At 36.7% G+C, this 18,402-nt stretch overlaps 1 protein-coding gene across 5 annotated transcripts in view; it reads right to left on the reverse strand.

Annotated features, from left to right (window-relative positions):
* Positions 1 to 1,504: 1,504 nt before the first annotated feature.
* Positions 1,505 to 18,402, reverse strand: part of LOC126868106 (uncharacterized) — a 33,107-nt gene continuing 16,209 nt past the window's right edge. The window contains exons 1-6 of one of the 5 annotated variants that reach the window (XM_050623336.1): positions 17,361 to 17,597; positions 16,928 to 17,135; positions 6,779 to 7,030; positions 6,114 to 6,254; positions 5,244 to 5,430; positions 1,505 to 4,910 (exon numbers count right to left, since the gene is read on the reverse strand). In XM_050623336.1, the coding sequence (XP_050479293.1) occupies positions 3,963 to 4,910; positions 5,244 to 5,430; positions 6,114 to 6,254; positions 6,779 to 6,993 (1,491 nt within the window). In that variant the 5' untranslated portion in view covers positions 6,994 to 7,030; positions 16,928 to 17,135; positions 17,361 to 17,597 and the 3' untranslated portion in view covers positions 1,505 to 3,962. Of the gene's footprint in view, positions 4,911 to 5,243; positions 5,431 to 6,113; positions 6,255 to 6,778; positions 7,031 to 16,927; positions 17,140 to 17,357; positions 17,598 to 18,402 lie in introns of those variants that run through there. The other 4 variants (XM_050623329.1, XM_050623345.1, XM_050623332.1 and 1 more) reach the window with 4 other exon arrangements.

Consider the following 18,402-nt stretch of genomic DNA (forward strand, 5'->3'; position numbering starts at 1 on the left):
CTACAGCCTTCACGTAGCTCTGAAGAATTCTTCACAGAGAAGCCAACGGAATCGAATCGAAGAACATCTACATTGACGGAGGAACAAGAAAGAAACATCAGGGAAGGGAAGCACCTTTCACATTTGGAAAAAGTGACCAAGCCAAAACAGATTTACATCACTAAAGTTCTGAATACTCCAGTCACTGCTACTTTAGTCGCTCATAATTGTCTTCCTGATATTGGCATACCGTTGTGTGACGATCAGGAAGAAAATATCGAACCTTCAAAATCGTCTCAGCATGTGAAACCTTCTCTGAGCATCACCTTGGCTAATCCGAATGAAGATGCTACCTTAGATCTGCCCAGAATAATTCACAAACCTTCGATAAAATCAATCGATGAAATGCAAGAGAAGAAGCCGGAAATCGTCATCAAGAATCCTGATTTCGTTCAAACATCCACGAGTTTTACTTTGGATCAACCTAGCACCACTCGTGCCCCTACTTTGCAACATATTGTGATTTTGAGAGACGACAAACCTGTTGTTCCGAATGTTGTTCATAAACCTGTGGTTCTTAATAATCTCCTGCCTTCTCGTGTATTTGAAGATCCATCGCAGAAAGAAAATAGTAATCAGTTTGCAGAGCTTGAGGATGGGAAGTCGGGGAAGGAGGGTGAAGTGGGCGAGGCACCGAAGAAACAAGAGATTTCCCTGGATCATGTTGAGGGTGTCGATAAATTCAATTTGGGAAAAGGCAAACCACCAGTTGAGGAAGCGATGCCTTTGGATTGGTTGAGGGTGACGGATAACGTTAAGGAGACTCAGGATGCCGCAAATCCTGATGAACAGGTCGAAGTTAAAATTGCGACGAGTGAAAAGTAAAGAGCCATATATAAAATAATACGAAGATCAAAAAATTAAAAAAAATAGATTTTCAATTTATTGTACAAGTGTTTTACGCTTTACAACCTTATTCCTTTATACTTAACTCTTACCGGTCGAACTTCTGATATAGCTCACCAATACACCTTCATCATTACGGCCATAAAGTTGGTATAGTAAGAGGAGCTGTAATAGAAATAGTAATTAACGGAGCGTGCGTTGCCCGCTGTGCGAAAATAATTCCGACCACAAGCATAATCATGAAACTCAAAACTCTCATGACCGGGAAGTGTTAACATGTAACTCTTGATTTTCTGGGCAGAATTCAGAGAATAAAAATTTAAGAAATACACGGGTTCCATTCCAATCTTTTGACCTTGATTTACCCAGTACTAATTATATTTTCTATTATATAGAAACGATATTTCTGATCCTTAAGTTACATTTTCTACCTCTGTTACTAAGTTACCAAAAAAGTTCGTAGCTTTTTTAATAATCGACGTTATATTCCATGTTATATTCAATGAGATTGAAAAGGGATTATTTATTCAGAACTTTCATAAAATACTGCTTGATAAATAGTTTCCGTTGCATATTAAACGCATCGATTAACCAACTTTCAAACGTATGAACTCGAGAATATTAAACAAAAGTCAAACGTCATTTATTCTGTAACACGCTTTATTCAAGCCGCCTTACGTTACATACAGCAGTAAATAAAATCGCAATGTCGAAACTTGCGATACCGCGTTAAGTTAAAAATTACGCTATGCCTACTCCTAGTCGATAGACAGTCGCTTAACAATTATCCCTCTATACGTTATCACTTTGTCGTCTTAGTTTACATATCACATTATATATGTACTATTAATATCATACAGTAGAACTCCATTTATTCGAACGAACTTTTAGTTAGTATCCGATTTGCATCAATTTCTTTTACCAATTATATCTATCTATCCGAACGAGAAATTCTAGATTTGTCCAACATTTTCACATAAATGTCATCCTACTGCTCTTAACATCAAAATGAAGCTTAAAAACTCTCGAACTCAGAAATTCGATTAACGAAGTCATCGCGCGTAATCTAACCTACGTTCCACGTCCGCTTCTTTGTCCGTTTCTTTGTCTCCTGAGATCAACGAAGACGAAATACGTGTACCTAATTCGAGTCGAGATTTATGAATGACACCAATAAATGCACAGTATGGATACCGACCGATCACGATCGATGAAAGGATGCGATCGAAGGTAATTGCTATCGAAGAATGCAGATCCTTATGGAAATTTATATTTTTATGAACGTGACTAAACTAACCAATGTAGAACTTTGGTTCATGCTTGCAAAAATGTTTGCAAAAATTATTTCTACGCTAGCTTATTTTCCGACGAGGCATTTTTTTCAACAGGTTTTACGTTTCATTTGCATATTACCAAATTTTCGTAATTATACGAATGTACTATTAAATGATACGGAATTTGTTACATTTGGATCTAATCAACTAGTACGTATAAAAGTGGTCTAATAAATACTTTTATAGTCTCTATCAACATCGTACCAAGTATTATACTATTTTGAATATCTATATATTTTTTATCCATATATGTTTTTTATTTGTTTTGTATATTTTTGCATATCACGCGGATTCTGTTCAATTTTATACTTTGAAATTTCCTGCGCATACATAAAAATTCGCAGTCTAGTAATTACCATTCGTATTCGCGGGATACGAGGTGAAATTCGAGGGGGAGGAAATATATTCTCATGCCTTCCGCGGTGAAAACTGGCGCGATTTATCGGAACAAGGGATCGAGTCGAGACGTTTTTCTATGCATAAACAGGATTGGAGAATGGACGAAGAGAAGAAGAAAGGAGAGGAAAGAGGAAAATTGTGAGAAGGAGAAGAAAAAAGATAAAAGAACGTCGGTATCCACGAGTCTGGCTTTAACCCTACCGCTTTTCAATCTGTCAGCTCGTCTTCGTTGACAAATTTCGTTCCAAATTTCAAGCAGGATCGAGGACAACGGATTCCTTTGGCGAATATTTACCCTATTGCTTCCGTCACGGTGAAGCTTTCTCGAGGAGGTGACTTGGGCGATTTTTACGATCTACGATTTATTTTGTGATTTTCCCTCTTGATATCGCGTCGTTGTTTGTGACATTCAACGCTTTGCCAATCGTACAGCGAAGTATAAGCACGTTCAACGATATGCTGCGGTTGTAAATTGTATGTATTAAAAATTATGTTACTGTTGACTAATTCTGTAACGATCGATGGCGGTTTCCTATTTCGCGTAAAATTGTTTAAAATGCCATGTGGATAATCAAAATATTCTATCACGTTAGCAGAATATGTTATATCATATTAACGCAATTTTACAACTTCACTATGTTGTTGGACCTACTATAATCATTATTAACGAGGGCATTATTTCTGGTTTTAATACATCATATTGTGTATACCGTATTGTTCCCGTGAAAGTTTGATATATAAGGTGAGAATATTCCAATATTGGTGTTCCGCCTAAATTTCTTATAAAAACCATGTTAGACGATTAATTTACAGATTATTTGCCGCGCAAATATTCGAATTCTTCGAGCCGTAAAAACCCCAATTGGCAAAGCGTTAATCACCACGCGACCATTCGAGGTCTCGATAGAATAAAGAGATGTAAAGCTGAATCTCCACAATTTTAATCGTCACACTTATCGAATTTATGGTAGAAATTACAGGTGCATGCATCGAAGTCTCATTTCTCATCTTCTTAATGCGAAAAACGCTTACGAAAATAAAAAGTAAAGGAAACTTTTGTCGGAATTCTGGCGAATTCAACTCAATATCGTTCAAAGTCGTTTCGTTTTACGATTCCTCGATCATTCGCGATTTCTTAATCCTTTATCGAAGAACCAGAGAACATTGTTGCCGATTGATAACGTTAATATTGTTCTTCGAAAAATAAGTTCCTACTTGACAGTTTGATCGTGCACAGTTCCGTAGTCTACTTGGAATTATCATAATCTCTTCTTACCTCTACGTTCTTCCCTCAATGTATCGTTTTAACCTAGTCTTTCGATCGAAACGTTTTCTTATTGCATACTACTGTCTTCTAAACGACGACAATTCCACGCGATTTCGATACTTCATTCTCGACGCTGTTTCTGGCGACACGGTTTTCTGCCATGTCGATTTCGAGCTATCGGTCCTACCATAAAAATCGTTATTTACAGATGCAACGTTAGATTCTTTACTGTAACTTGGAATTACTATATTCGAAACGTCTTCGCTAGTATTAATTTCGTCGTCGATAACATTTAAGCTTTTAAACTGCTTCTTTTGGCTTTTAGAAGCAGCAAACTGGTTCGTCATCGAACTCAAATTTTCTCCATTATGCCTTAATTTTTGTACGATCGTTTGACCGGCAATTCCACGAGTTTCTGTTCCATCGGTAATTTCCTGCGCCGAAGCTGATATCATTATCTCTCTCTTTCTTCTGAATGCTCCGAAAATCTTCTTCGTGACTGGAAAATCGTGAACAATTCCGCTATTATCTCTGGTCGTCCGCGCGTTAGAGATCAATTCTTGGAATTTCTTGGAATTGTCATAATTCAAAATTTCATTCGCAGGTTCCTCCATCGTCTCGCGTTCGTATACTAGCTTATCGTTCGAAATTGCCGGAATTGCTGGAGTTTCCGGAATTGCGTGTAGTCTTTGATCAGCAGCATTGACCTTCGAATGATCGTGGAATTCTTTAGACAATAATTTCATTGAGTTTATTTTGTCATGGAATTGCAGGATTGGAGGATTGTCTACACTTGCAAAAGACGACGTCTGTGACGTGTTCTCGAGTGTTCTTCGTGGCTGAACGATCGATTCGGTGGAATTAGCATTGCTGGGAATGAACGTGTTCGGTGACGACCCGTTTGTATGGCTTATATTGGCCGCAATTGCGATTGGTGTCGTTGCCTTCGTCGTGGCCGCGGTCATCAGCCCTTCCATACGATCCTGAATCGATTCCAAGAAAGCTTCCTTGAAAACGCGTTTTTCCTGAAAATGATCAATTTCACGATTAACGTGAGAAGAAGAACAAGTATCGTAGGTAAGAAAATCAAAGAAAATCAGAGAATATAATTAACATTTGTGAAGTAAGGGAAGAGTAAATGGAATTTTTTTCTAGGAAACTGAAGGAAAACGACGAAGCAAATATCAAGATTTTGCAAATGAGAAAAAGTTGAAGAAAATTTCAAAATCTTTTGAGAGAAGCTTGCAAGGAAAAATTCATTTAAAATTCTGCCGAGAAACATAATGGTATCGTGGTAAACTTGCGTTACGAAATAGGAAAGGATATTACTTCACGAATAGCCACGCCTGATTACTTACGTTTCGTGTTTTAGACGAAACATGATTCCGCAACCGCGTCATCATGCTCAGCCATCGAGAATAATTGAATTTCGGAAACACGAACGGTGGCTTTGTCACTCCTTTCACGGTGAAGGGACGGAATTTCTGTACATCTACGATTCTGTCCAGGGAAATTCCCTCGCAGGAAGGCATTGAAAAGGGTATCCTGTTTAACGATTCGATAATTGCGTCATCATAATGTAATTCTAACATATTAATTCCGTCAACACTGTTGGATGAATAATAACATGCAACATAGTATTATATATATGCGATACCTATATTATTATATATTTAACGATATTGATGGAATTCTAACATGACAATGTTAATGGAATCTGAATTTTAATTGTTGTAAATTGAATTTTTACATTTTAATTGTTGTATCTCTATAGAATTGGAAAGAATTATTTATACCTCGTGCATCCTTGAGTCACTTATGTTTTATAATACTATTAAATTATATGATAAATTTATAATATTATATTGTATATAATATATACGATGCACGAAATATACACAATCTTTCCTGACTTTATAAAGATACAAAAACTAAAATACAGATTCCATTAATATTGTTAAACAAATAACGATGCGTGGTGTAAGAGTGCTGTTCAATTCAATGAAAAAGATAAGAAACTAGAAATCGAAATCCATCGACATTTTTGAGTTAGATTTCAATAAATATTGTTAAATAAATGAATAGTATAAGCGACACGGAACGGGTTTTTTAATTCGATGGTAGTAGGTGAGATTAAAGTCCAAAAAGGCGGAATAAAAATATTATTTTCTTCTGTTGCTGAATATCTTATCGATAAAAGATTGGAAGTAGGGAAGTAAAAATTTTACCTAGGTGGTAAACAGCCCTCGATAGTATAAACTACGACGTCCATCGTGGATGGAATATCGACGTTTCTTCTCGAGCGTTGCGTTGTATCTTTGTTGAAAGAATTTCGACTACTCGTTGGATCCTCGGTCGAATTTAGCATCCTAAAAAATGAAGACTAATTTTTAATATCGCTATATTTTACGTTATCAAAGTTAAGGATGAACGATTAACAATAAGAAGTGGTTTTACAATTTCGAAATACTTGATAACAATACAATCAGGCTTCCAACGTGATACTGAAGATCAGATTACTTCTTGCATATTAATATTTACCATCTATGACAGTGATTTCATATTTTGAGATTTATTTTCTCGCGATACCTTTTTCTCAATATTTTTTTAATTAATCTCTTTTAGATACATGTATTTACATATGGAGATTTTTCTGAACTTTTTAACTAATATTCTTTATTTATTTCCTCCTTTTATTTTCTTTGTTTAAGGAGAAAATTCCCATTTGGATGGAATCATGATCGATGCTTTGAAATTTATACAAACACCACTTTATGATTCTCCAGCGAGGCCGCGCCAGCTAATGGTTTAATACTATTCCATCTATCAGTGTCAAAATCCTGATATTCCATTCAAAAATTAATATAAAAATTCTGATATCGAAGTAACTCACCATTTAACGTCGCAAGCTGGTAGATCGGGATCAACGAACAGGCATTCGTAGATTGTGGAGGATGTAGATCGCTGTTCGAGGGTTAAAGCGCCGGGCAGACTGTTTCTCTTGAAGGAATTTCCGTTTGTGCCGCGTAGCGAAAGGGATTGACTCGTCGAGTGCATCAGGATGTGGAGCACAAAGACTGCCGCGAAATTGTTCCTCATTGTTCCCATTGTCCGTGAAAAAGTCTCCTCGCGTCTGCGGAAAGTTCTGCAACGTCGGTGATTACTCTTAATAACGTTAAGATATTGCTGCCAAGGAATTTTCGTCGTCCACCGTACGACCACCTTGTTAACTCTATTTGTCTATGGTTTAGAAAATAAGAAGTCGTTTATCTTCCTATAAAACTTGAAAGATACGCAATCCTTTCTGTCTGCTTCTTTCAACTATTGTATTTTTTTACTCTCCTCACTGTGTATCTTTATTTTATTACGCTATCGTTAGTCTACAGATTTTTATGCAAATTCTCATCTTTGAGAATATAATAAAAAAAAGTAGAACCTCGATAGAAAATTGAGTTACCTACCTATATATAATACTTAATATACTTCATGTTTCTCGATATTACGTGTACTCTGTGCAATTTTACAATTTTACATCTCCTATAAATGCAGAAAAATCTGCATCTCTATCGCGTATTAGCACAGCGGTAAAATAAAGTTATAGAATCAAATGTTAATACCATAAAATAGCGCGTAGCTCGTAAGTAAATTCTTTGCTCAAAAATATCAATCACGCTGAAGTACAGCCAGTCTCTCTGAGTAAAGAAAACACGCGACAAGATTAAAAGGTATACACTTCGCAGCCGTTTGAATCATGGCTGTGGATAACGACAACCACTTGGTAATCTTTTCGAGATCAAAGAGGCCCGAAGATTCGAAAGGACCTCGTTACGAAAAGATTGCGAACCCGTGAAAATTCCCTCATAAATCGTAACACCGAGGGGAAGGACGACGAAGCTCAGGGTCAAACGTGAACCAACAAATTCTAAGAAATTGCCGGATATCGCGCAACTTCCACTAGAAATATCGCAGAACGTCTACCAAGCATTCAGCCATCTCTGTAGAGGAAAACAGACCAAGAAGCTACAATATTCTCGATAAAGTGACTCGTAAATAATTTTCATAATTCGAAAGAGAAGATTGCAGCTTGAATCTTAGTACTAAATAATGTTAATAAATTTTCTCGTACGTATAGAGAGCTGCGAATCATAGTAGTACACATTAGTCCACTACTGTTTCTCATGAAATTGTATTCTGTTTGTTATCGTAAACAATCCATTACATTCTCTCGAGTCGTGGAAATGCGTCGCGACAAAGGACGAAGTCGTAACTTAATTAATTATGAAACTAAAGGTAACCGGTACTTTTACGAATTAATGTACGCGATTAAATCCAAATCTTTAGTTACTTTGTCATATTGTGCAAAAGGAGGAAAAAATGTCCTCTCACCTCTCCTCTAAAAATGTTCATTTCGAAGGTATATGGTGCTATCTAAAAAACCACGTCCGTAACTCAGAAACTACAGGACATAAAAATATCAAAACGCATCCCCATACGTCCAGCCCTCTGCAATACAATAAATTTCATTTGAAATATTTCTTCGTGAAATCGATAGATATCAAGTTATTTCGGATGATCATTCATTCTTACTGACTCACTCCGTATCATTGTCAGAGATAATATTTTCCAACGAATAAGTTACATCAATTACGTTATATTTTGCGTAATCGTAATTATTCGAATATCTTATATTCAGCAAGCACGAGTCCGATGAAATTTTACGATACCCATCGGCGATACTTAACGCGCATACGCAAAACGGTTGAATAACAATTTTCGGGGTCGAGGGCGGTTTGTCTTTCTCAATGTGACGCCGCCAACCGATTGAATTTAACCCGTTCAATGTTTCAAGGGGGTCATCATTACTCGCCGATGGAAACGGTTTGCCTCGGCACCCATTTTCCTACGATCTATCTGCGCTGTACCACTTTGACCAGCGATAACAGCCGAATTATCATTGTTAACCAGCTATTAGCGGGTCTGGTGTCGTTGCATTAGCGTATCGTCTAGCCCGCATTTATTCAAGCGCTCGTTTCGTCGACCGCGATCTCTCACGCCTGTTTAATTGTCGGAATTAATAAAGCATCGAGGCCACTGCGTTTCTATCTGTTATACGCGATAAATAATCGGAACGTTCGCGCGGTTAAAAATCGACAGAACGGATATGACGCGAAACTAATTGACGTTGATCGCCCACTTCTTTCCTATCGTTAAACCATTCCTTCGCTATTTGGAACGATGTAACGCGATTGTAACGTTTCAAGAATTTCCGCACGACGATGGAATTTATTGCTGTTACTTGTTGGTGCCTCGTTATTTAAAGTCGCATTTCCTCATATATTATTAATAGACTGGGATATTTATGTATTTATGGAAACCTGTAAAAAGGCAAACATAATACACGATATTCTAAAGTACAAAATATTGAAATAGTAGTACTCATTATAATATTTAATACGTGGAAAATATCTCTGTCGAGTTTCTATTTATTTCTTTAGCAGAGTTTATAGAGGCATAATTTGCACGGATATCTCATCTAGACATTAGAAATTACTTTTTGTTAAATAACGCACACGTATGTTTTCAATCTTTGCTCTAGGCTCTTAGTAGCCTGAGTCTGCTGGAAAAGTATTGCTTCAGATAATCATTGTATTTTTTTTTTTTTTTTTTTTTAGATTGCAATTGATTTTAAGACTGTAACAGTTGCAGATGAGGTTAATCTGTTGAATATACGATACATTAAAAATTATAGTGGTGTAACTTCTTTTAATAAATCATCCCTTTAGTTTCACGACTAACCAAGTTATAATTTTATTAATTCTATCTCGCAATGCATTTTCATGACTTGAACAAGCATGATGAATTTTCTTTTTTTTTTTTTCTTCTTTTAAGTAAATGCAGAACGATATTCTATGAAAACTAGCAATTACACTTCTAGAAAAGGCATCGATGAATAGATATGTTTCATGAATAGATATCCTATTCATTATCGTAATTTACATCCACCGCGTGATTATATGAAACGACAGATAACCGCACAACTAACCATAAAACCATAGAAGCGTAACGAATGACAAGATTTATATTCGCTTTATAATCCGTTATATTGACTTTATAATCCTGTGTTACTCTATTTAAATGCATATTAGTACATATACAGGGTGTCGATAAAATTTTCTATTTAATGGCTTAGGCACAAATATACCCTTTGTTCTTCAATTTGTATTTACTTCCCTCCGACTATAGATACGTATACTTGTACTATGTACACTTTCTATAATGCAATTTCAAATTTGTTAATCGCTGTTCAAATCATCTGTCGTAATAATTATCAAATATCATCTTTAAATTTTAATCATCAAATTATCAATAGACTATGGATTTTTATGCATTTATAAAAAGAATTGAAAGTGAAAATTTACACAAATTGCACGTAATACGAAAAAATATATAAAATGTGTCCAAAGCGTAGAGTTGTCTTAACGCTTGGTAGGAAAAACAATTTATACACGGAGTGTATACTTTTTTAATTGTACTCTGAAAAATACAAATTTGCATGAGAACTCGCAGTCTTCTGGTCATTGATGGCATCTCCGCGATTTTTTCCAGATTCTTTCTGCTTCGAGCAAAAAGCAGAAGCGACGCGAGCTTCGTTACGGCGGGTTCTCTCGTCACGAACTCGAGCGTAGCAATCGAAAACCGGGATTGTTCCGCTCAGTTTGCTGGTAAACAGAATCATTATGTCATCTACGACTGGTTAGCGTGATAACGACACCATCAGCATGTTCCTTCGTTCACGTGTCGGTCTCTCTCTTCTCACGTGTAAATGATTTTCATGATCGTGCCGGTTAATAGGATTCGTCGATGTCGGTCAACTATTTCCGCCACGTGAAAATCGTGTCTTTCCACGCCATAAATCGTTCTGCGTTTCTTCTCGCTGATCCTCCAGGGAACACAGAATCGTTCTGTGAAATATAGAAGCCGCGAACCGAATCGAGTGATCGATACGTTTCTGTTAAAGATCATCTGGTTGCTTTCGCGAAATTCATCGTGTACACGGAACAAGAATCGAGTAATTCTTCTGGATCTCCGATCTACGTTCTCGTTTGCTCGAATTGTTGTTCGTCGTCGCTTGATTAACGTTCACAACTACGCACGATTAAAATACGAAAGTTGTGTGAAAGCAATGGAAGTAAATAAATAGTTCAAGGCAAGATTTTTATCCATATATCATGTAAAGAATCGTTCAAAATCTGCGAAATGCGCCCTTGTAAATCTATGAAATTACCATGAAAAACAAATGTTGCTCGTCTTGATCATTCTACTAGTTCTAGCGTTAAAGCGTTATTAGGTTAAAGCGCTAAGTTTATAACAAATCCTCAGATCGTTTTCTACTCTCGGAGGAAAGAATACTACGGGAACGATGAAAATTTGCCGCAGGCAAGAAATATAATGTCGCAATGAAACCATTCGTTAAGACGATAAAGATTACCGTTTTATATATATATATATATATATATATATATATATATATATATATATATATTTCTCTATTTTTTCTCTATTATTTCTCCATATTTCCAGGGAAGAGCTCTTTAATTAAAAGTGAGTAGAGTGGAAGACAGGAAGAGTCGATGCTTCTAATTTTTAATAGAACGCGTTCGTAGAAACGGCTGCGTTCTATGGACGCCGCCACATCACGTAGAATTAATTCTCCACTTGGCTAGATCCATCTATGAGTCTGCCTACGAGCCGTATCTCTTGATCGACTATGCGAACGATTATTTGCGAACGAGTCAAAGATCAAAGCCAGAAGCGATTAACAGCTGGGATTCTTCGACCACGACCCATGCTCTCGTGAAATTCGAACGATTTACAAATCTCTGTTCCCTTTCTTCTCCCCTCTGTCTTTCTTCCTCTTTTTTTTTCTTCTATGTTACTCTTGTATTATAAACTATGAAGTATAAACCGATGGATTTAACTGGATTACGAACTATGAAACAAAACGATAGGAGATCAAACTACGAGGTCGCCGACGAATTAGAAAAATCGGAGAACGCGAGAACGACCTGCCATTGTATCTGACGGGGATATTCCTCGAATAACAAGATCGTGTTTACGCGCGATCCGCGCGCGACGAACTCAAGGAGGAAGCGTCGTCGCGACCATGATAAAAAGGAGACTCCGTATTTTAAAATAGGAGTACACGAGTTTAGATACTTATTGTATACGGCTGGTCGTTATCGACGCTCACAGAAACACGGAGTGGCAGCATGAATCGTGGCGGCACCGATCGTTGATCCACGAATCCCACACTTCGCAAGCCAATAAGACAAATTTAGAATTAGACGTACATAGATCTGAACGAATTTCTTGGTAATTTTATCGATGGCACACTTGTAGGCGGTGTCGATAGGCGACTATTTCAGGCTTCGAACGTACGTTTTACAATTTCATCTGGTCTATCGCAATGCATATTTGAAGAAGGAAATACGAATAAAAAGCGAGATTAGAACGAGTGGTAATCTTAAAGAGAGACGCGATCACACATTTTGACATACTTATTGATAGCATAAACGAACGTCGATAAACGTTTCATAATACGACCCCGTGTATCGTAATATATTTTTCAAAATTTGTAACAAATCAACTCATGGAACAGAGTAATTTGTTCGTTTCGCAGATGAACATTAATCTTCTACTTGTGCAATGAAACCGAGACAGAAAACGAAGATTATCAGTTTCGTATACAGATTAACTCTATCCTTCTTTCCAACCAACCTACAATAGCGATTCAAAACGTTTGATCTGTAGTGTATCTCCATTAAGAGAGCAAATAGTTCGCATCAAACGATTCATCGAATCGTGTCAACGGTTCTCTTTATCCATTCTCTTCAACCAGAGAACAATACTATATTACGCGGTGGCTGGTATTTCCCTTTAAATCGAAATCCCTCGGATCTCGTCAGATGTTTAGTCAGACTGTTTGCAAGGAATCGTCATCGTTTAATCGCGTCCATTCTACACATCGTCTACGATGGTATGTCAAACTTGTTGTGAACGCCAACGTGCACCTGATTTCGAAGCGTTTAGTACCACGTTGCATCCCTCTGTGCCTGGCCTCCGTGCCACAGATTGCCGCACGTCACCTTACATCATTGCCACCGTGTTCGTCGTAATAATGCCATTACACTACGATACCAGCCGTCCTCGGTTAGACGATCGATTATTCTAATTGCGTTAATAACCGTGGACAACCGTTTATTGGCAGACATGGCCAATGCTAGCCGGAAACAGCCGTTCACTGCTGCGAATCCGCGTGATTTCGGATCCGATCCTCTTGTGATTAATCGTTTTTAGGGTATCGGAGGATGGATGGAACGTTCGATGAGAGGATACTGATTGATTGCTCGCATTCTTTCGTTTTTATTTTTCTTTCCTTTTTTTTTTTCTTTCGTGGTTCTACGGTCGAGTTTATTTATTGGATCTAACGACGCGAACAGCTTTTTTGTTGTTTTTAATTTGAGAGCAGAGAGAAGACGTATCATGGGAATAGGTTTACGGTGGATTTTATCGCGGATTCGATTCTACGAGTAAAGTTTTTCGGTAATCTTAGATTTAAAAGGAGAAAAGGAAACTGCTACGGATGTTGGTCTATGGTTAGTTTTATTTTGGGTTTAATGAAGCGAGTAACTTTTTAGGAGTTTTTTGTGCAACGAGAGAGAAAGGGGGAAGATAATGAAGAAATACAGATAGAAGAATAGTTTGTTAACTATCGAAGAAAATGGTTGCAATTGAAGAAAATGTTTGAGAGAATAAGATGGATGGTTTGAAATAGAATACGCTATCTTTGTAAGTAGAGCGATAAACAGAGTTGCACAATTTTTTTAATTTTCGACTAATCAGATGATTAGTTATCCTGTATAAAAAAGAACTATTAAAGTAGAAGAACGATTGAAATAAACAACTTTTTTCTGATAGGAATAAAATGTTAAGATAAGCGCTAAAATAGCTATGTATAAAAATCACTTGAAAAATCTCACTACTATCATCGCATCGACATTAGCGTGGTATCGATACTCTTGGTAGTATCAAGTACCAAATAATAGACGCAGAGAAAATTCCACCTTTTGCGAATAAACTGAAGCATTTTCCCCCAAAATCGTGAGTCATCGAGAAAGATCTAATTTGTCGTTTTATCGCGGTAGGTCGGTTTCTCGTTGTGCGGTTGCACGCCTCGCTAATTGTTTATACTCGAATGGTCGTCCGATATAAATTGCATCGCGTCGAGACGTATTTTTAATGGTTCGTGGGCGCGCGTATAAATAGTATACCGTGCCGATAACCCGTTCTTTCTTTCTCTATCTCACTCTCTTCCTCTCGTTCCTCCACTTGTCACGATCGAACGTTTCTGCTCGCGTTCTGATCGCACTGCCGTGACCCTAGTATTTACTACTCTCTCGTTGCTACTATTGCGTTTACTACAGATCTTGTTGGTATTACCGGGTTACTTCTTAACCCGCCATCAAACCAATTTTTCTTCCAACCACGAACGTACTAATAAAATAATACAAGTTACGACACTCTTACGTTTGGAGAAAGTAAGAAGCTGAGCATAATTTGAAAAGTAACGATAGATAATGTTACAGATTATAGTAGACTGTAATCGCAATTTGAAAAAAATCGCTCGAGTTTCATTGTTTTCGTTGAAACTTACACTGGCTGCAATACTCTTAATTTCTCTTAAAAGAGCGCGGTAAATGTAATTTAAAAAATGGAATATTTAGATCTTTGTTTCAGCAATAAACCTGATGATATCATAGCACGACCTATGATACACTGTTTTCTGGTTTTTGCTTGTTAAGGAAGCGATATTTGACGAAGAGTATTTTTGTGAGTTTTGTTGCGAAGGCTATTAATGTTACATATTCATATTGGTGCTGATTATGAAGAGTATTTAATCAATTAGCTGTTGAGATCTCTTTGAAAAATGTGTAGCTAAAACGTGTGGCAAAAGGCAAGCGATGACAAGTATACTCGTCAAGCACGGAGTATGCCTGGCTGTTATAATGCTGTTAAAATTAAACTGTAACAAAATGACTGTTTTAGTTTTTCATTTTATTATTCACAGGGCTCGTCATAACGCAAAATATTGCAATTTCTTCATAAAGAGTATACTCGTTAAAAACAGAGCTAACGGGTCAGAGAAGGCTATTTGCATTCTACATAGAGTGCAACTTTTTGTTCTTTCATGGTTAAAGGAATAATATTTTATATGACAGGTAAGGAAATATCTTATAATATTTATATCGGCGAAGTAATTGGCAAACAATGTCAGAGCAATGAGCATCGAGTTACACAAAATGCTACTTAGGTTTAAAGATTTCATCGTCACTTTCTAATTACAATATTCTTCTCCTACTATTTCCGTACAGAAATTTCCTTCGCTGTCTTCGTGTCCAAAATCGACCTCATAAATATCTACACATATTTTGAACACCCTATACACTTCCTTTAACAATACTATCGAACCACCAAAGAAAATAATCTTAGAGTGAAATTTTCTATACTACCAAGCAATGCACGAATCTTTCGTGATCTACATTAAACGATCCAAGACCTCATCCTTATTACACAAGGAATCGTCGACCTAGTTCTTAACTGTTCTAAGTGCATTTTTTAAAACCGTAGAATTAACCAACCCACATATGTCTCGTTGTTACAAAGATTACAAATTCTCGATAATAGAATGAAAATTCTACTCGGAAAGCATGAAATATTCAACAAGTATTCTTCATAGAGTCCTAACTCCACACAATGCTATTATACCTCGCAAACTTTAAACTCAGTTCTCTCGGTTTACAAACTAGCGTAGTAAAGTAGAATAGTTAAAAATTAGAGCAACGAAATGTTACACGCGTCACTCCTTCCTCTGATTGGAAACAATTGGAATATATTATCGATTGCCCTAAGAGCAAAACACCGGCTACATAGCACGATATCTGAGAATCTCAGCGAAGGTTCTTAGTCGTCTTGTAAAGGAATATTCTATCGTCGTGAAAACAACTCGCTACTACGTCTAATGTCTTTCTATTTCTTTCCACTAATACTGATATCAATGATGGAATACGAAAGAGGCGGCGACGACAGAGCAAAACAGAGAATAAATTGCTAGCTGATTGAACGCGAAAGCCGGGGCAAGCGTTGAAAGAAATTTTCAAATTGCCACTGGTCTCACGCTGAATGAAAAGTAAATTGGATCAGCGTTCCTCCGAGGGCCGCGGCGGCCGTCACTTAATAGAAATGCAGCATGGAGGAGGTTAAGGAACACCAACTTTTCCACGAGTTCTTATCGAGCACATTTTTAATCGGACCTCGTGTACGGCATTCTGTGCCGAGCTTGTCAGTTTGGGGTCAGAAAAATATTCCCAGCGTCTCGGTAAGGTTACCGAGCGTCGCGAGTGGATTTTTCTTTCTTCCCTTACGCTACTTTCAGTCCCCTGAGTCGCCGCCGCTTCCTCCGTCATTTCTTCCCGTGATTTGCATTTTCTATATGTACCAGTGTGTTTGCGAATTCTTACGATTTTAGTAGATTTTTGTTGACATGATTTTAATTTTTTTTTTTTTTTTTTTTTTTTGGTAAATGACGTTCATTAAGCGTTTTTAATAAAATGATATTAGAGTTATTTCTTGAAAGATCGGGGAGTGAAATAGGAAACCTTTTTGGCGTTTTCTGTAGTAATAGAGATGGTGTTAGAAATATTCCTTGAAAAATCGCAGAGTGAAGTAATAAATTTGCCTGGTTTCTTCCATTTTTTTAACAATAGAAATAATAGAAATGGAAATAATATTAGAAATATGCTTTGGAAAATTGGCTGTAAAAAGCGATGTTAAAATGTTTTTGGGGTGGAATACAATGTATCGGATGATTCGAATCAGTCAGACAGGTCGCAATTTCAATAGCCAAAACAATAGGTAAAACCTTGCAAACCCAACTTTCATCGTTTTGATTGTAAATCAATGGAAATACACAAAGTCTTCTTACCCGAAAGTCGCTCAAGCAGAGAAGAACCCTCCAGAATGAGTGTCGCGATTAATTAACTCACTGCACATCGACGTTCTTCCGCGTCTCGCGTACGTGTCGATGTCCACGTTCGAAACAGAAACGATCACTAACCGATCACTCAACAGTTCCACGAAAACACGGTATCTCGACGTTCGTACGATCACGACACGTATAACTCCAAATAATACTAGCTTATGGTAAACGTGAAGCAATTGAATGATAGCCAAGAGCAGAAGCAGAATTTGATATTTCCAATGATTTTTAATATCAAATTCAAGAAAAAGTGATATTAAATATTAAATATAAAATTTAATATTAAATACAAGAGAGATTAATATTAAACATTAGATATTATAAATTTAATATTAAATAGGAGAAAAATTAGTATTAAATACAAGGAACTGGTTACTACTATAATTCCAAATTAGACGAGTTTGACGGAATACTCGAAGGATAAGTTTGATATTAGATTATTTAATATTAAATACAAGGAATAAATATGGTTATCGCGATTCTGAGTGGACGAGCAACTAATTATAGGGAACGTAGGGAGTGGAAGGATGGGAAAAACACGTCGCAGGAATCGAAGAGATTCGAGAGGAAACGTCGAACGTCCACGCTGACGTCGAGCGTACTACTACGCGGTTCCACTCACGATATGCCAGTCGAAAGAGATTAGAACAGCTGGTTCCAGGTCCCTACCACGAGTTTCCCCTAACTGCATCATGTCATTCGCGATACCATCGAAAATGGTGAATCATTGTGATCTTTTCATTCGATCGGTCGGACCGATCGCTCTATCGATAGAGAGGATAATTTTCTCTGAGCTTAAAAGTAATTTACTCCTCTTCCCTGTTGGGAGATTCCTATTTTCGTGAGAGACTCTGAACACAGATTTTTACTTTTCTTGTAAGACCAGGGGATTCGAATGTTTATTTGTAAATTATTAAATTTACTAATTCGAAGATAGTGGATCGTACAACGTGATAGGAATATTGCTGATCGTTTCAGAATTTTTTCAGATTTTTTGGAAGGCTGAAATAGTAGAAAAAAAAGTGGGGTTTGGTCTAGATTATTAATCTTATTTTTGAATCTGTATTTTCAAAGTAATAATTAAAATGTAGATATATGATAATACGATGATACAAAGTATATATTATTTTTCATGATTATCAAAGCTATGTATAGTGAAGTATTAAAACACGATAAAATTGATTTCGACGTATTAATCGGCGTATATGCATTTTAATTATTACGTTATTTATTACTTTATTAATTAAGTGCGTTATTCGATGTGCACGAATGCACCAAGCTTGTTATTACTACAAAAGGTGCAAAATTATATATTTCATATGAGAAGTATCAATTTTGTAACTTTTCGATGTTAATTAAGTATTTTTTATTTCCCTTGATTATCGATTTATCATTTCTCTTATACGATTACTTCTCAACAG

This window comes from Bombus huntii, chromosome 1, assembly GCF_024542735.1.
Source record: "Bombus huntii isolate Logan2020A chromosome 1, iyBomHunt1.1, whole genome shotgun sequence".
NCBI lineage: Eukaryota > Metazoa > Arthropoda > Insecta > Hymenoptera > Apidae > Bombus > Bombus huntii.